Source organism: Arabidopsis lyrata (genome assembly GCF_000004255.2).
Source record: "Arabidopsis lyrata subsp. lyrata unplaced genomic scaffold ARALYscaffold_3, whole genome shotgun sequence".
NCBI lineage: Eukaryota > Viridiplantae > Streptophyta > Magnoliopsida > Brassicales > Brassicaceae > Arabidopsis > Arabidopsis lyrata.
The window spans coordinates 18,314,258-18,334,356 of NW_003302553.1; the positions used below are offsets into that span (position 1 = coordinate 18,314,258).

Consider the following 20,099-nt stretch of genomic DNA (forward strand, 5'->3'; position numbering starts at 1 on the left):
CGAAAATGATAATGGAGAATCTTGAAGGATCGACTCAAATCAGGAAAACTTCCGAAAACCCCGAAGAATAAGGAAATTATCCTAATCCGCAATATTCTAGCCGACTTCAAGATAAATAGAAATCTTCCGAGAATACCGCTGGAGAGGCGGTTTATCATCGCTATATAAAGAGACTCAAGGCTCTCATAGAAGGGCAAGCAATATCGCTCTAGAATTTAGACTACACAAGGCTTTTAAGCAAAACACTTTTTCTTTTACGATCAGACTCTTGTACGATCAAAGCTATCTTTTTAATAATATCAAGAACACCATATTTGGTTTCAATCCGTTCTGTTGTTCTTTGAGAATTCGCGTTTATTGGATCCCTAAAATAAAACCCTAGACAAATCTTGATTGTGATAGTTTCGACTTCCACATCTACCCATAGGATGGAGAGTATGATTTAAAGGGATCCATACCGACTTCCTGTAATACCTTCCTTTAAAAACCTTCGCAAAGAGCGAATCAGGCACCGAGATTAACCTCCATAATTGTTTTGCTAATAAAGTTGTATTAAAATCGTCGACATTCCGAAATCCAACCCCCCCATTAGCTTTGCTATGATACATCTTATCCCAAGCAAGCCAATGCATCTCTCCTGTTTGACCATTTGAACTCCACCAAAATTTAGCTATTGCACTAGTTAGTTTCGAGGTGATCGTTTTGGGGAGTCGAAAACAGGACATAACGTAAGTCGGTAAGGCAGCAGCCATTTAATCATCACCTCTTTTTCCTCATTCGATAAAAATTTAGGTGACCAACCATTTATCCTATTTTGTAGTCTGTCTTTCACAAAAGAAAATATTTTTGTTTTTGATCCTCTCAGCCTTTCTGGTATGATCTCATGCCACCCATCTTTGTAATACCCAAAACCATCTTTACCTCTGTTTGTACCTCTTTTCCAACTGTATGACCAAACTGAAGAGATGATTTGTCGAAATTGATCTGTTGACCCGACACCATCTCATATTATCGAAGGATTTCTAAGATTGCTCAACTTTGTTTTTTATTTGCTTTACAAAAAAATAAACTATCATTTGCAAATAGCAAAAGACATTAATAAAAGCGTTTCATATGTTCACATATTGGATAAAAAAATTATACGCCCCTAAGGCCCTAACACTTAAATGAATGGCAAAATCGTTTTTTTTTTTTTTTTTTTACGGCCAATTGTATTTATTAGATATAGCAAGTTTGGTACAAGGATTGAACACATATTTAACAAGTCCACGATACAACAAGAGGGGATTTTTTAAGCCTAGCTTCCTTTGCTAATGAATCAGCTAATGAGTTTGCTGATCGGGGTATAAACTTAAAAAGGTAAGCACCATTAGACAGTCCCAGGATGTCATCGATATAGCGTTGAATCTCCTTATTCCCAGGAGGAGGATGGCTCTGTTTTGCGGCCTTTTCAAGGTAATGATATAATGTTGCTGAATCCCCACAGAATGTAACCTGTCTATAGTTTAGACGCTTCAACTGGAACAGGGCTTGACGAAGAGCGATGGCTTCTGTTTCCAATACAGAGGAGGTGGGCTCCACAGAAGAATAACTCTTGATAATGCATCTTCCATGAATGTCATGAAGACTCCAACCAATTCCAGCATTACTGTCACTGTTAATCCAAGAGCCATCTGTGCAGCAATAGAAAGGTGTGGTGAGAGATATTACTGGTTGAGTTGTGGAAACAGTAGGTTGCTGTCTATCTTGAGAGTTATTAATGCTATCATTGCTAGCTTGATATGCATCCTTCCACAACCGCAAATCCATGATGGCTTGATTAATAATGTCAGGGATAGCCCAACGCTTGTTATTAAACAACAGATCATTACGGGCTTTCCAGATGCGCCACCCAATGTAAGGAAAAAGAAGACTCTTGGATTTAGTGGGTTTAGTAGGCAACCAATGTTTAAGTATATCAGTAATAGATTGCAGATCTTGAGCCTGACCTGTGGGAATATTGTGAGAGGATAATCCCCATATCTCCTTCGCAAATCGGCATTGAAAGAAGAGATGCAATTGGGATTCTGTTTCCTCTCCGCAGAACAAGCAGTCCTTTGAGATACGGATTCCTCTGTGAGCTACATTAGCTGCAACAGGAAGAGCATTATGGAATGGCAAAATCGTTTAAAAACTATTTAAGGGCTTGATTGGTTCTCCCGCTAGCACCCTCCTAGCGGTTGCTAGCGGTCGGTTGCGGTTGTTAGCGGTTGGTACCAATCATAGAAACCGCTCCGTACCGTTTCAAACCGCTCGAAATCGCTGAATTTCAAAAGCTCCTTCCCGCAAGCGTTTGCGGTTGCGGGCGGTAGCGGTTGGATTTTAAAAAAAAAAAAAAAAAAATCAAACGTTTACTTATAATTATTATAAAATATATTAATCTTATATATATCTTTCATCTTTGTATCACGTTCTCATCAGAAACCCTAATCAATATTCTAAAACCTTATTTTCTCAATGTCTTCCACCCAAACTGATGAAAATCAATTTGAATATTTTTTTCTTTCATTATATATTGCTTTTCTTTTTGATTGAATATATGTTTCGATTTGTTTTCTCGAATAGAAAATTACTTGCTTTTTGATTGAATTCAACGTTATTTACAGTTTGTCCCATTACTTGATACAATTTTTGGTGTTAACGACCCAACATAAAGTACTATCTTATTATAAAATTTCTTTATTTTTGAATAATTATTTAGTACTTTATTTATGGTTTTAATTATTAAGCATGTTCAATTTTTCTAATATTATCATAATAATATATTGGTGTTTTTATTTCTTCTTTTTTTTGTAATATTTTTTATTTTTTTAGTCACTTTTTATTTAACTGCTACCGCACCCGCTGGTTTACCAGTCATAAAACTTCCGCAAACGCATCCATTTTCAAACGCTAAACCAGTCGTTCAAAACGCTTGGTAACGCTTGAAACCGCAACCGCCCGCTTCCGTAAACTCCCGCAACCACAACCGCAACCGCTGCGTTTAAACCAGTCAGACCCTAAGTCAAACATTGGTGCATATCTTTTAATTTCCATACATTTATTTTGTTTTTTTTTTAACATCACTTTTATTTGCTACAAATACACCTCTGACCAAAAAAAAAAATACACCTCTGACCTCCCCCTCCCCTTTTCAGTCATAACTCCGGTTTGGTCCGGTTCGGTTCGGCTGACCATTTGACTGATCATAAAAACCCCGCCTTTGCTTGTATCTACCCGAATCCCACACACAAAGATTCGTAGCTTTGATTACTCGAGAAAACGAGATTCGTGTTCAATGTTCTTCTGCAAACGACGATAATGGAATGGCAAGAAAAATATTTCTCAAACTCGCTGGTGATCTCTCTTCTTTCACTGTTTCTTCACCATTCGCAAAGCTTCTTGATTCATGCATCAAACTCAAGTTATCAGCCATTGACGTTCGGTGTGTTCATGCTTCTGTCATCAAATCCGGTTTCTCCAATGAGGTCTTTATACAGAATCGGCTTATCGATGCATATGCGAAATGTGGGTCACTCGAGGATGGTCGCCAATTGTTCGACAAAATGCCTCAACGAAATGTTTTCACTTGGAACTCTGTTGTGACGGGTTTGACCAAGTTAGGATTTTTAGATGAAGCTGATTCTTTGTTCCGGTCAATGCCTGAACGCGATCAGTGTACTTGGAATTCTATGGTTTCGGGTTTTGCGCAGCATGATAGGTGTGAAGAGGCTTTGTATTATTTTGCTATGATGCATAAGGAAGGGTTTGTGCTTAATGAATATACATTTGCTAGTGGTCTTAGTGCTTGTTCTGGTTTGAATGATATGAATAGGGGTGTACAAATACATTCTTTGATTGCGAAATCGCCTTGTTTGTCGGATGTGTATATAGGTTCTGCTCTTGTTGACATGTATTCCAAATGCGGTAATGTAAATGATGCTCAGCAGGTTTTTGATGAGATGGGTGATAGAAATGTTGTTTCTTGGAATAGTTTGATTACATGTTACGAACAAAATGGTCCTGCGGTGGAAGCTCTCAAGGTTTTTCAAGTGATGTTAGAATCTTGGGTTGAGCCAGATGAGGTTACTTTAGCAAGTGTGATTAGTGCCTGTGCAAGCTTATCGGCAATTAAGGTTGGTCAGGAAGTTCACGCCCGTGTTGTTAAAATGGATAAGTTAAGGAATGACATAATTCTAAGCAATGCGTTTGTGGATATGTATGCAAAGTGCAGCAGAATAAAAGAAGCTAGGTTTATATTTGATAGCATGCCTATTAGAAATGTTATCGCAGAAACCTCCATGGTCAGTGGGTACGCAATGGCTGCAAGCACTAAGGCGGCTAGACTCATGTTCACCAAAATGGCGGAGAGGAATGTTGTTTCATGGAATGCACTTATTGCTGGCTATACGCAGAACGGGGAAAACGAAGAAGCACTTAGTCTCTTTTGTCTCTTGAAGAGGGAATCTGTATGCCCAACCCACTATACCTTTGCAAATATTCTCAAGGCATGTGCAGATCTTGCAGACTTACATCTCGGTATGCAGGCTCACGTGCATGTCTTGAAGCATGGGTTCAAGTTTCAGTCTGGTGAAGAAGATGATATATTTGTTGGCAATTCCTTGATAGATATGTATGTAAAGTGTGGTTGTGTAGAAGAGGGTTATCTTGTATTTAGGAAAATGATGGAAAGAGATTGCGTTTCCTGGAACGCGATGATTATTGGATTTGCACAAAATGGTTATGGAAATGAGGCTCTTGAGTTGTTCAGAGAAATGCTTGATTCTGGAGAAAAACCAGATCACATTACCATGATTGGTGTTCTTTCTGCATGCGGGCATGCTGGATTCGTTGAAGAAGGGCGGCATTACTTTTCTTCTATGACCAGAGATTTTGGTGTGGCTCCGCTTAGGGATCACTATACGTGCATGGTCGATTTACTTGGTCGAGCTGGATTTCTCGAAGAAGCAAAGAGCATAATTGAGGAGATGCCTGTGCAACCAGATTCTGTTATATGGGGTTCTTTGCTTGCTGCTTGTAAAGTACATAGGAACATCACCTTAGGTAAATACGTTGCAGAGAAGCTTTTTGAAGTAGAGACGTCAAATTCAGGACCATATGTTCTTCTTTCTAACATGTACGCTGAGCTCGGAAAATGGGGGGATGCAATGAATGTACGAAAGTTGATGAGGAAAGAGGGAGTCACAAAGCAGCCAGGCTGTAGTTGGATAAAGATACCTGGACATGCTCATGTTTTCATGGTTAAAGATAAAAGCCATCCTCGGAAAAAGCAGATACACTCGCTTCTTGATATTCTAATAGCAGAGATGAGACAGAAACAAGATCATGCCGAAACAGGATCACTCTCGTCTGAGGAAATGGATTATTCATCTAGTCTTCTTTGGGACAACGCCATGTAAGTAACTTTGCTGGATATGTTTTTTGCTGTTAAAAATCTATTATATCTTTTCTTGAGAACTTAAGGAAATAGAAACAGGATAGAATATATGAGAGACGATAGAATCAATGGAAATTTTCTTTTGCATAAACAACGTTTTCTTTCACATCTTCGGTTGCTGTACGAAGTAAATAATTAAACACATGAACAAACCTGTAACCCAATGTTTTGCAGAATAGACATTATTGTTAACACATTTGTTAAGCAAGAGCGGTTTTGAAACTTCGTTGGGAACATCTACACCTCAGAATCACATAGGAAATGAACCTGTAGAGCAAGACAAAACATAGCATAATCACAACATTCCTCCATCTGTTTTCCTCTCCATACCTTTCTTCTTTTAGTAGATCCTCCTCGGTCACCAAGCATTTTCCGAATCCATACTCCAAACACTTGCTTGACTTGGAGAACTCGCTAATCAGAAATCCTTCAAACGGATACTTGAACAAGGAGATGTAGTGCATGAAAATCCAGTAACCAGGGATCTCATGGTTCGATATGAAGTATCCGGAGAACAGAAAGAAGGAACCCATCACACCGGAAATCACTGAATTTCCAACAATGAAATTAGGAACCAGCGCGCTAAAGCACACAACCACTGAGTTTGCTGTGTAGAGGATCAACCAAATTAGGAGCAAAAAGTGCAGAAATGCCATGAAATTAGGGTTCAGTCCCACCAGCCAGTACACTGGGAGTGAGAATAGAATAGCTAGGATGAGCAGAAATGGCAAGTAAACAAGCCCATTAGCGATGGCATATGACGACACTCTGTAGCTTCCACTAGATATTTCCTTCATCAGAATCTCTCTCTCTTGCAGAAATATAGGGAGTGCCTCTATTGTTGAAGTTAGGAGGAAGGTCAATATGAATGCAAAGAGGCCGACTCTTTCTCGTGCACCTTTTAAATCGTCTTTGAGATTATGAAAAATCAGACCTAGAACAATTCCTGAACCTAACATCTGAACCGTCCTGCACGCAAAAAGCTCCTTGGTTCTGAAAATGTTCTTGGAGAACCTATGGGTGAGTATCATAGTTTCTTCTAGTCTTGAATTTGCAAAATCTCTGGTGAACTCCGTTACTATGTTCATCGTTCCTACATCAGCAACCCTTGTTTGTTGAAACAGCTGTTGTAGTGTGAATTTGCCACTTTTGCTCTCCCCTTGACTATCTTCCGATCTCTTCTCTTGTAATGTTGTTTGTGATGTTAGGACATGAGCTGCTCTTCTGCTTTCCTGTAGCCGTTGCTGTTTTGTGATTGCTTCGATTGATTCAATGGCGAATTCTACGATGTTTTCATGGAGAGGAGGGTGCAAATCATTTGACCTTAAAAACACACCAAGCTGATCCACCGAGCCTTGCTTCAAGGTCAAACCATTGGCCAACAAAAGAACTGAATTGAACTGTTTGACTATCCGAAATCCTGGTTGATGGATACTCAGAATTATGGTCCTGCCTCGTGTTTCAGCCATGTGCTTGAGCATGTCTATGATCAGCAGAGCCGAAGTACTATCAAGACCAGAGGTTGGCTCATCAAGGATCAGAACTTTGGGGTCGTGAATAACTTCAACTCCTATAGAGACACGGCGTCTCTCTCCACCCGATATCCCTCTGACACTATCATCGCCAACACGAGCCTTAGCAACAGCTTCTAGCCCAAGCTCATGGACCAACGACTTAACCCGTGATCTCAGTTCATCTGCAGGGAGCTTTAAACGCAGCTTAGCACTGAACAGAAGGGTTTCCTCTACCGTAAGCAAAGGAAACAGAGTGTCCTTCTGAGTGACATAACCAGAGATTTTCTTGAAATTGGCTCTATCCACTGGTGTCTTGTTGACAAAAACCGAACCGGTTTGAGGGATGAGTCTAGCTGCTAGAATTTCAAGCAAAGAAGACTTCCCTGCACCACTTGGGCCAACAATAGCAAGAATCTCCCATGGTTTGGCTCTACAAGTCACTCCTTTTAGTACATGCTTGACTTTGTTACCGTTTTCATGCTCTAGCTTCCATGACTCTTCTTCCGTCTTAACCGGCTGGTCAGCTTCCGGCCGCGGTTTCGGCCTAAAGATTCCGAAAGGATTAACATTAAACTTCCTTACAAAGATGTTATAATCAATATCTAAAGCTTCAATCTCACACCCTTCCTTCTCCATTGAAGAAGAAGCTTTGTTCTCTCTCTCTCTTTCTCTTTCTCTCTTTTCCAATGCTATATAGTAGCTTAAGAAAAAGGACAAGTAATAGAACAATACCAATTATATATGTCTTGTACTAATTGTGTTATTATTGTAATAAACTTTGACAAGTATTGGATTGGTCATAAATGGTTCAAAAGACTAAGAAGTAAGAAGACAGCTCGATTTCTGTAACTTGTATTGGATTTAAGTGAAGAGAGTTGAAAATTTCAAGTTTGGTCACGGGCCATTGTTTTCTTATACCCAAATATAGATAGATAGAGAGTGAGGGAGGTTCACATGCAATTGTTCGTCTCACGTCTCTTTAACTTTCCCAAGACATGAAGAGTCACGTGTTCCTTTGTACCATTATTTACTTTCATATTTTGTTATATATTTGTGATTTGATCACCAATTTCTTGTTTTAAGAAATTTAATTTATATTAACAAAAAAATATCCTGAATAAAAGTTGCCGACGTCTAATTCTGAAAATCACTTTTCTTTCATAAGAAGTTTACATGTATTGACATTTGACACTAATTAAACTATCCCCTAATTATGTGTTTTTATAACCATAAATGTGGTATTACGTGTTTATTGATTCTTAAAACTACAAAAGCAATGGTAAAGCCACGATTATCTATAAATTCGTTCTTAAAATGTAAATGATGACAAACATTTACAAAAAAAAATAGATAAGGCAAAAATGTAAAGGAAAATAAACACCAAAAGATTTAAAGATGGAGCTCATTACTTCATTAGAATTAGAAATAGAATTTTGGGGCTAATTTAGAAAACACTAGAGCTATGATTCATAACCACTTTGACTACGGATTAGCCACCTTTGTATTCATGGCTATATTTTTCACTCGCTCATGCTTATTTTTCTTATGCCAGTATAGAAATTTAACATTTATTTTATTTATGCTAATTTGTAAAACTCTTTTCCATTATATTACATTCAGACAATAGGTGGCTAGTTGTTTTTTTCTTCCGTGAATGGCTATAATCAAATGTGTTGGGAAATTTTATAATTTTATCAACAAAAAAAAAACTGTAGAACCAAATTTTTATAACGAATAATAATTATTCATGTAATTAATATTTAGTTTAAAAGCAGGAATTGAAAAAAAAAACAGTTAGCTAAACACCTGAAAATAATTGTGATAGTTCTAATAAAAGAAACGAAGACCAAAAATAGAGATGCTGAATGATGTTGTTTTGACTCGTTGAGCAGAGAGGATGATACGGAATACCACCAACTTTGAATCCATTGCCTTTCCCTCATATGGTTATGTGTATGTATCTTCCTGCAAATTAACACACAACAAACCTTTCAATCATTTCAAGTTTTTCATAGGAAAATGGCGACAAGTGAGGAAAATAGTACAGATACCTCCATAATATGTTACGCGCCAAGCATGATCACCACCAATGGAGTTTGGCAAGGCGATAATCCTCTCGATTTCTCGCTACCGCTCTTTGTTCTTCAGCTAACCTTGGTTGTTGTCGTCACTCGTTTCTTCGTCTTTATCCTCAAGCCCTTTCGCCAACCTCGTGTTATCTCCGAGATCCTTGTGAGTAACCATCAATTTTCTTTTTATTTCCTTCTGTGTAGGAGAAGTTTTCAACTCAAAACCAATTGAAAATGAGTGGATTGACACATATGTTTTATATATTGCGAGTTTTTTTTTTTGTTTAACTTTCAATATGAGATTCCTAACATTTTAGAACATATCATTTGATCTTAAATTATAGGGTGGAATTGTTCTTGGGCCATCGGTGCTTGGGCGGTACGCGAAATTTGCGCACACAATCTTCCCTCAAAGAAGTGTGATGGTACTGGAAACAATGGCTAATGTGGGTTTACTTTACTTCCTTTTCTTGGTGGGTGTAGAGATGGACATCATGGTGGTTCGTAAGACAGGGAAGCGAGCCTTAACCATCGCTATTGGTGGTATGGTCTTACCATTCCTCATTGGTGCTGCTTTCTCTTTCTCTATGCATAGATCAGAAGACCACTTGGGGCAAGGTACCTACATACTTTTCCTCGGTGTTGCACTCTCCGTTACTGCATTCCCGGTTCTTGCGAGGATTCTTGCTGAGCTCAAGCTCATCAATACCGAGATTGGGCGGATATCGATGTCTGCAGCCTTAGTTAACGATATGTTTGCTTGGATTCTTCTAGCCTTAGCTATCGCGTTGGCTGAGAGTGACAAAACTTCATTTGCCTCCCTTTGGGTCATGATCTCTAGTGCAGTTTTCATCGCCATTTGCGTCTTTGTTGTGAGACCAGGCATTGCTTGGATCATACGTAAAACCCCTGAAGGAGAGAACTTTAGTGAGTTCTATATATGCTTAATCTTGACAGGAGTTATGATCTCTGGTTTCATTACCGATGCAATCGGAACACATTCAGTCTTTGGGGCTTTTGTGTTTGGTCTTGTGATTCCCAATGGACCTCTTGGTCTAACCCTCATTGAGAAGCTTGAAGATTTCGTCTCTGGCCTTCTCTTACCTCTCTTCTTTGCCATAAGTGGTCTCAAAACTAATGTAGCTGCCATTCAAGGCCCTGCCACGTGGTTAACTCTGTTTCTTGTTATTTTCCTCGCTTGTGCTGGAAAAGTTATCGGTACAGTTATTGTTGCGTTTTTCCATGGAATGCCGGTTCGTGAAGGAATCACTCTTGGCCTACTCTTGAACACTAAAGGTCTTGTTGAAATGATTGTGCTTAATGTTGGAAAAGACCAAAAGGTTTTGGATGACGAAACATTTGCTACCATGGTTCTTGTGGCCTTAGTTATGACTGGAGTCATCACCCCTATTGTAACAGTCCTTTACAAGCCAGTGAAGAAATCTGTTTCATACAAGAGACGAACAATCCAACAGACGAAGCCAGACAGCGAGCTTCGAGTATTGGTTTGTGTTCACACACCGCGTAATGTTCCTACTATAATCAACCTTCTTGAAGCTTCGTATCCCACAAAGAGATCTCCCATATGTATCTATGTTCTCCATCTAGTTGAGCTCACGGGTCGAGCATCCGCAATGCTAATTGTCCACAACACTCGTAAGTCAGGACGACCCGCGCTTAACAGAACTCAAGCTCAGTCAGATCATATCATCAACGCCTTCGAAAACTATGAACAACATGCTGCATTTGTCGCTGTTCAACCGTTAACAGCTATTTCACCTTACTCAACAATGCATGAAGATGTTTGTAGCTTAGCTGAGGACAAACGTGTCTCCTTCATCATCATACCATTTCACAAACAACAAACAGTTGATGGAGGAATGGAATCCACCAACCCGGCCTACCGTTTAGTCAACCAAAACCTACTCGAAAACTCGCCTTGTTCCGTTGGAATACTCGTGGACAGAGGACTTAATGGAGCCACAAGACTCAACTCAAACACCGTCTCTCTCCAAGTTGCTGTTCTGTTTTTCGGCGGTCCAGACGATAGAGAAGCTTTAGCCTATGCTTGGAGAATGGCCCAACATCCGGGCATTACTTTAACCGTTTTGCGGTTCATTCATGATGAAGATGAAGCAGACACAGCTTCAACACGTGCGACAAATGACAGTGACCTAAAGATACCAAAGATGAACATGGACCATAAAAAACAAAGACAACTTGATGATGACTACATAAATCTCTTTAGGGCGGAAAATGCGGAATTAGAGTCAATTGTGTATATAGAAAAACTAGTGAGCAATGGGGAAGAGACGGTTGCAGCAGTAAGATCAATGGATAGTTCTCATGATCTGTTTATTGTTGGAAGAGGAGAAGGAATGTCGTCTCCTCTCACCGCGGGTTTAACCGATTGGAGCGAGTGTCCCGAGCTTGGTGCCATTGGAGATTTGCTTGCTTCATCAGACTTTGCAGCCACTGTGTCGGTTCTTGTGGTTCAGCAGTATGTTGGGTCATGGGCACAAGGAGACGACATGGATTTTCCTGAGAGTCCAGTACATTCACATGAAACAAAAGCCATATATGGTTTAGAGAATCCACGTTAGTCAAATATTCAGATTTTTTTAATCTTACACACACACACTTTCAATTTTTTCATTAATGTTTTGTCTTACAAATGTATTTTAGCAATCTATATTTTGGCTGACCCCCCAAATTTGGGTGTTTCAAGAAACTGATTAATTTTACATTATGTTTTAGATTTTTTGCATGTAAATGTATGTCCAAGTGACACTCAAAACTATATAGTTTGCGTTAGAGTTTAGATTAGTTTATTGTGTGTTTTTCTATAAAATATTCTACTCATGACACAATACAAGTCATGGAGTGAATTACGTACCTAGGATTCTAGGAATGCTTTTGATTTCTTGTAAATCATATCACATCCTGAAGAACCCTGCAATTTGATTTCTTGTAGGACAAGAAATTATTTGTTGTGACCATCTCTGATAAATAATAACTTAAGGACGGTAGAGTTATAAATTCGTTTTTGGTAATAGAAGTGCTATAGTTGCTAATGGGGAGGGAGCTTTCACCATGAGACTCTCTCAAATTGTTTAGTATAAATTTTGAGAAAATGTTAGATGAGAACTTTTGTTTTTTTGTGTAATTTTCCATAGCCCAATGGTAGTCTCTCTAATGGGGGTTCTTTGAAAAAAAAAAAAATTGTCAAATATTTGTTTAGTGTATTGACAAAACAGAGAATTAAATCAAATACTTGTCAAATACAAAATAGAGATTCATGTGTTATCACATATGTTGATTTGAGCAAAAACTTTGTCATATTTGAGAAAGAAATACATCAAATACTTGTCATATTTACATCAAATACTTGTCATATTTGGATTTTGATTTCATTAACTGGTCTCTCATCATCTATCACCACCTTCCTCAATGCCATGGAACAAGCATAGTTAACCACCAGTTCACCATCAAACCCAAAGTTCTGCAATTCTCGAAAACCAGCACAATCTTAAGAACAACAGAAAGAATATCAAGCTTAAAGATCAAACAAGCCCATGATCAAACCCAAGATATCAACACAACACTGAGCATTAACCTGCAGCCCATAGCCAATAAGTGGAATGTGTATACATTGGAGGCAATAAAATAGCCATCAACAGTATCACAATGCAAGGAACAAACTAGACTAAAGCATATGGTATAAAGTCATCGAAAAACCTGCATTTCATAACCTCATGAGAGCTTACTCTATCTCAAGATTGTATCACTAAAACCACTTGATAGTTTAAGGATTGACTTACCTCCAATATAAAATGCTAACAAGACCAGCAAGAAGAAAAGGAACAATGCAATAGTCATCTAAATCAAAAAACCAAGCAAAACCAGTGATCAAAAACAAGACAAAGCAAACAAAAGCAGTATCATAGAGTGAAGAGAAAGAGCAAGAGCGTACGGGAAGACGATCCCAGAGGAGAGCAGCATCATTTGGGTGAAGATGATAGTAAGACGATCCAAAAGCAACAGCAGTCACACCGATGTAAAAGCAAGTCCATCCTATTTTCTAGCCTCGCAAACTGTTTCAATACACAGAGACTTTAATTAATTTGAATCTGGATTTCACAAAGACGAATTATATAACTACGAACCTAAAGCTGAAGTAATCTTATGGGTAAAAGCAGAGGATGAGACCAATAAGGCTGATGATGAGGAAAGGAAATTTGGAGATGACGTTTAAAAAATTTGGAATCCCTGAGAATGGATTTGTAAGATCAAAACCCCAAAATTCAAAAGGGGATTTAAGAAGAAGATGATGATGATGATGAGAGAAGAGTGATAATTATACCAAGGAAGGAGCGTTGATCGGAAAATCCAAGAGATTCAATAGAAGAAGATAGTCAAAGAATCAATTACTCACTTTTCTGAACATAATTTCGGAGATTAGGTCGCCATTGTTGGGACCTGGGTTGACATAGAAGAAGAAGAGATTTGAGAACTATTAATCATCGTTCGAAGAAGAAGAGATTGTGAGAAAAGCTACAGAATCGCCGGCGGAGAGAATTGCCGTGTTTTTTTTTGTTTTTAGTAAAAATCATCAGCCAATCAAGTCGTGCCATATATGCGGCTCTCTTTGGTTCCCAAAACTCTCTCTAGAGAGCCGATGCTCTCTATTATTATCAGTTTTCATTTTTTTTTTTGCAATTAAACAAGAGAACCCAACACATTTTTTAAGAAAACCTCCCATTGGAGATGTTCTTAATGTATCGTCTTAAAAAACTTCTCTTTAGCTACATTTTTTCGTTATTATTTTGACGATGACCGAATTAGAGTATACATTATGGTACTATATATTCGACATTATATTTCAACATCTATTATGGTTTTGCGAAATATCTACTATACATTTTTGCAACACTTTTTGGGGTTCCTAATCGGGTCAAATTTTGTTTAATTTTGACCCGGAAATCTTCAATCGGATCTTTCCTTATTTTTGACAAAATTAAAAAACGAAAATTAATCAATAAAATCTAAAAAATATATATTTTCTCAACTAATTACTATACCTAAACTCTTTATTTATGGCATATTCTCTACAATTTTTATAGATATAGAAATCAAATATGATTATTTAATGCTAATATAACAAATTTGAACTAATTTCCTAAAACCTCTCTACCTAATTAAAACATAAATATATGATTCTCATTTCACTTTTATATGATCTTATATTTATATTATTTTGAACTATTATAAAATATATATACTTAATAAAAAAATTCGATTTTTTCTGCATATGCTATGATTCAAATTTTTTAAAACGGACATATTACTCAATCGATGAAGAAAAAAGTATGTGTACAATCTATATTAACATTTTTGAAAAACAAATTTGCGCGTTTAATCAGGTCGTATTTTTTTTTTACTCTGACCCGGAATTGAGTCATTCAGATATTTTCTTAATTTCTACAATTATCTAAAACGGGACAATATACCACGGTGAAATCTTAAAATTAACAAATCGAAATATAATTATTTAGTATTTTAATATACATTTTAAAAATATTTTTACGGGTTGGTCTAAAAACACACACTAATTTGAAAATATATATATATATATATATATATATATATATATATATATTATAGAAACTATTTGAAAGCAAACTTTTAAATTGACTCGAATTATATGTCTTTTAAATAAAAGTGTTATTAAAAGAAATAACAAAATGATGTTTAATTTTACGGGACATGATTATATGGTGGGACGGGTCGGATTTGGATTGATATTAATACGGGATAATATATCACGGGTGAAATCCTGGGATTAACAAATCAAAATACAATTATACAATTTTAAACACAAAACAAAACAAATACAACTTAAAATTTTCATTTTTAGTTACAACGCATGTGACTCGCAATGTACAACAAAAAATATTATATACAACAAATTCATCAATTTATAAAAAGACAAAAAAAATCAAATAATTAATCCGCGGTGTACCGCGGATAACAATCTAGTTCGATGTATAGCTCTAGTTAGTATTTTACATCCGAAACAGTTAATGGTTCACAAATATTTAAATGGATCTAGTAAAGTCGTTGCAAAGCAAGAATTTATTAAGGCTTTCACCAACCTCAAATACACGTGGGAAACATTTCAAACATATCACCAAATAATTCTATATTTGAAGGCAAACTTTTCAATCACTACAGAAAAATGAAGCATCTGTAGCGCCCGAATAACGCTATATAACTCTACTGTAGCGTTTTAACAAGCGCTCTATCACCGTCCGTCATAATAGGTCGGAGACATATTATAGCGGTTTTTTGTTATGCTACCAAAAAGTTCGTTATTACAGCGCTTTTATTTATGCTATAATTAATAATATAATAGCGATTAATATTCGATATTAAATACTATTATTGACAGCATATTTATTTTGCTACATATAAAATGACAATAGCAGTTACTAAACTGCAATTGTTTCGATTAATGGCATTTTGTTTTGGTGCAATATGTGACCATCTATTTCTAGTTCCAATTATGTTTTGATCAAATTATTTACAAATTAATATTATATAAAACAGATTTAAAAAGACAAAATGAAATTTATATTAGAGAAACATGTCAATGTAAGTACTCAAATTACATGATCATGCCTTAGCAAGTACTGAATTCACCAAAATAACAATGTTGGTACTCAAACAGTTTAGACAAACATGATTTTATCATTAGGCCAAGCCACAATACTACCTACTGCATCGGCAATGGTTTGAATTTCAGAGTTTGGTCTCCACACAGCTGCATCTCCAACCTTTGACACTTCTACCCAAACCTTGCTCGCATTGGCACCAAGAGGCATATGATGGACTGTGTCAGATGGATTAGATGGACATACTCTTCCTTCTGCTACTTTTTCTCTGGAGTTTTTGCAATCTAACAAGATGCATTTCTTCTTGACTGATTTGCTTGTGCTACCAGTGCTGTTACTTAAGCTCTACAATAAGCAAAAATCAAAAATTACTTAAATCCATCATTCTTCAATTCACTTAAAGTAAAAAGTTCAAAAAATTTACCAATGGAGGAGATGGTCTTTTATCTGCTGCTGCTGATTCATCCCTTGGTGAGGAATTCACAAATTGTATACTCTGAAGAGGCCATACAATGTTCTCATGTAGTACATCCTTCATCATCAAAAACTTTCCCAGACTTGGTCTCCACAGATATGCGTTTTTGTTAAACAATTTCTCAACATTAACAATTCCAGCAGAATGACCAAGAGGCATATTGTTGACCAGTTCGTCCTTGTCAGTTGAACACAATCGTCCCTCAGCAACCACAGAGTCAGCCAAATTCCAATCAATTATGAGGATTTTTGCGTGAGATCCATCTGTAGCCTAATGATTCATAAATAATAATTGATTATGCTCATATATTATACTGATATTTGACAAGTAAAGGAAAGAAAACCTTACTGAAGATCCTGCAGTCTTATTCTCAATAGGGGAGTCTGCATCATTGTCTAGAATGATCTTATCAAAAGGCCAGACAATCTTGGTCCCCAAAGCTTCACCAAGTAAGAATACAGATGGTGTAGTCCCCATAGAGAGGCTGTTTCATCAGATACTGACTTCACAATAACAGCCGCAGCATGACGACCAAGTGGAATACGACCAATCTTGTACCATTGTTCAGCTGAGCAGAATTCCCCTTCTTCCACAACAACATCATCCTCTGAACACCAATCAAGAAGCTGGCATCTAACACCTTTACTATGATCACTAGCCTCTGATTTAGATACCTCTTCACACTGGTCCTGACAAGAATCAATTTCTCAACATTAACAATTCCAGCAGAATGACCAAGAGGCATATTGTTGACCAGTTCGTCCTTGTCAGTTGAACACAATCGTCCCTCAGCAACCACAGAGTCAGCCAAATTCCAATCAATTATGAGGATTTTTGCGTGAGATCCATCTGTAGCCTAATGATTCATAAATAATAATTGATTATGCTCATATATTATATTGATATTTGACAAGTAAAGGAAAGAAAACCTTACTGAAGATCCTGCAGTCTTATTCTCAATAGGGGAGTCTGCATCATTGTCTAGAATGATCTTATCAAAAGGCCAGACAATCTTGGTCCCCAAAGCTTCACCAAGTAAGAATACAGATGGTGTAGGTCCCCATAGAGAGGCTGTTTCATCAGATACTGACTTCACAATAACAGCCGCAGCATGACGACCAAGTGGAATACGACCAATCTTGTACCATTGTTCAGCTGAGCAGAATTCCCCTTCTTCCACAACAACATCATCCTCTGAACACCAATCAAGAAGCTGGCATCTAACACCTTTACTATGATCACTAGCCTCTGATTTAGATACCTCTTCACACTGGTCCTGACAAGAATCAATGGACATTGTTCAGTAACATTTAATTTTGCTTCATAGAACACAAGTGTTTAGTATTGACTTACTTTTTTTCCAGCTAAGCCACTCACTACATTATGCAATTCCTCAAGCTTTATCAGTAAATCAGCTTGTTTAGCTTCTAGCTTCTCCACATGAGAGTCTCTAGCTAACATGAATGCTAACTTAGTTGCAGTAACCCCTCTGCCCATTCCTCTAAGTCTTCTAGGCTTGTCTTTTCCTAAAACTTGACTAACAGCATCTTCTTTGAGATTTGTTGTTGATGAGGAGCCCATTTCACTGTCAATCGATTTAATTTTTTCCTAATAACACCAGAATGTCAACATAAAGCAAGTCTCTCAATAGAAAAAAAAAGATAGTGAAATTAATAACTCACAATAGTCTCTGCAAATTCAGGCCTTACTGGTCTCCCATCTGAGTGTGTATGACCTGCTACTCAAACCTTGCTTCTTGTCACCAGTTTTGGGTTTGAACTCTTTTTTTTTTCTATCAAGTAAGATAGTCATTAGTGAAACTCTCATCATTACCAATCTTATTTAACAGAGAGTAGACATATACCATCTCATGAGCTAGGCGGTTCATCCCTTTGCGACTGGTGGTGTGTGGAATCTGGGTCTGCCTCAACTTCCTGTACTTCTCACTTATTTCATACAAAAGTATAGTGGAGTTAGTTAAATATTTGAATTAGTCAATAACTATTTTAAGACAATCATACTGAATCATTCTGTTCTTCACCCAAGCATTCCAAGCTGACAATGATTCTATATTACTTGGTTTTAGCTTAAGTAATTCTGCTTTGCTCTTTACAGCTCGCACCTTAGCAGTTAGCTTAGACTTAGAAGCCCTCCACACACAACCCATCTGCTTGAAAACACAATCTTTTTGCCAATCTTCTGTCAAATTGAACCTCCCCTACAAAAAAGCTAAAATATCATACACAAACACTGAAAAAGAATAAGTTAAATTTGTTGGATCAGATATACCTGTATTTCTTCCCATAATGTGTCCCTAGTCTGATCAGATAGGTGCCTCCAATCATCCAGCAGAACAGGTACATGCTCTCTCACAAGAGGACCAAAGAATGATGATAGTGTCACAGATCCAACCCCTACATGTTCACCAAGAGAAGTAAATTAAACCTCTACCTTTTCATCATGTTGTTTAGCAATTTTACGCATCCTAGTTGGTCCTCTTGTTTTCCTCTTCTTGCTCACTGATTGCTGGCTTTGAGTTTCTTCAGTGAAATGATGCACCTGTTCTTCTTCACCAGCTGCAGCTTCCTCTGGACCCATATCTTTATGTACATGTTGATGAACTTCTTCATCATTTAGTTGTGTATCCTCCTCATCAGCTTGTTGTTCAATTTCCTGCTCCTCTGCAGCCAAGTTAGAACCAAGAACATCAGCTACAGTCTCCTGATCAATGTGATCCTTCTCTGCAACACTCTCATGCTCATGCTGCTCAATGTGATCCTTTTCTGCAACATTCTCTTCATGTTCTTGCTAACCAATGTCAACCTTCTGTGTAACATTCTTCTTGCTTCTTCTGTGCACTTGTAATCCAACTTCAGAACTCAGCTCAATGCCTTGCTTACGATTACTCCAGCGAGGTATGGTTTTCTTAAGTTTAGGAGACATACCTGTTTACCTGAAACACACCAAACAGATCAAAACAACTAAAACCACAAAATGATAACATAGAAGATGACTTACCAAGCAAAATATATTCAAAAACCAAATCAGAATCAAAACATTCAAATCTTTCTCCTATATCTATTACTCCATTACTAAGACACCTTCACAGTCATTCCTAACATAGAAACTTTCATCATCATCAGACTCATTCCCTAATTCTACATTTTTCTGGGTTACTATTGGTGCTGCAGCAAACTCCTCTTCTGTCTCCAACTCATGGTATCCTCTTGGTGGCGCCTTCATTACTACATACCAAGGTGAAGAGTCATCTACTCTGGAATAGAAGACCTGTTTTGCTTGGCCTGCCAGAATGTATGGATCCTGAAGAAATGCAGACTGGTTCAAATGAAGATTCAAAAGAGTGAATCCATCTTCTTCTTTCACTCCATTCCCTTTGTTTTCCCAATGACACTTGAATATAGGGACTTGAAACATATGATAGTCCAACAGAATGATCTCCTTTATTACTCCAAAGTATGTAACTATATCAGCATGTAGTCTAGTATCCTTGGCACTGGATCTACACATTGAAAATGCTTCATATGTGACTCCACTGTTTTGAGTTTTCCTTTTCATGTCATCTGTATGAAATCTATGTCCATTAATGACAAACCCCTTGTATGTCTGGGCAATATGCCTTGGTCCAAAGGCCAACCATCTCGGTTGCGTGGAATGCTCATTTGAGTTTGTAGGGATCTATAAACATTAAAAAACAAGTCAGTTAATAATTGTATTATATATACGAATGAAATTAAAAGCAAATATGTTCACCTTCTCCTTTATCCACTCTAAGAACTGATCTGCATGCATCTTCCATAGTAGAGTTTCATTGCCCATACATCTGGCATCAGTAGGTTGCTGTATTCAGTGCAAAAAGAAGTATTTTACTAC

General features: G+C 37.4%; 3 protein-coding genes and 1 pseudogene across 3 annotated transcripts; 2 read left to right on the plus strand and 2 right to left on the minus strand.

Annotated features, from left to right (window-relative positions):
* Positions 1-3,168: 3,168 nt before the first annotated feature.
* On the plus strand, positions 3,169-5,567 carry LOC9321950 (pentatricopeptide repeat-containing protein At2g13600). The gene has a single exon (XM_002883757.2). The coding sequence runs from the start codon at positions 3,345-3,347 to the stop codon at positions 5,436-5,438; it is 2,094 nt and encodes a 697-aa protein (XP_002883803.1). The 5' UTR covers positions 3,169-3,344; the 3' UTR covers positions 5,439-5,567.
* On the minus strand, positions 5,542-7,970 carry LOC9319871 (ABC transporter G family member 5). The gene has a single exon (XM_002885838.2). It carries the CDS (start codon positions 7,624-7,626, stop codon positions 5,677-5,679), a length of 1,950 nt encoding a protein of 649 aa, XP_002885884.1. The 5' UTR covers positions 7,627-7,970; the 3' UTR covers positions 5,542-5,676.
* Positions 7,971-8,905: 935 nt separating this feature from the next.
* On the plus strand, positions 8,906-11,850 carry LOC9321951 (cation/H(+) antiporter 15). The gene is made up of 2 exons (XM_002883758.2): positions 8,906-9,222; positions 9,404-11,850. Exons 1-2 carry the CDS (start codon positions 9,010-9,012, stop codon positions 11,660-11,662), a joined length of 2,472 nt encoding a protein of 823 aa, XP_002883804.1. The 5' UTR covers positions 8,906-9,009; the 3' UTR covers positions 11,663-11,850.
* An 820-nt stretch (positions 11,851-12,670) lies between these two features.
* LOC9319872 lies at positions 12,671-13,474 on the minus strand (annotated as a pseudogene).
* Positions 13,475-20,099: the final 6,625 nt, after the last annotated feature.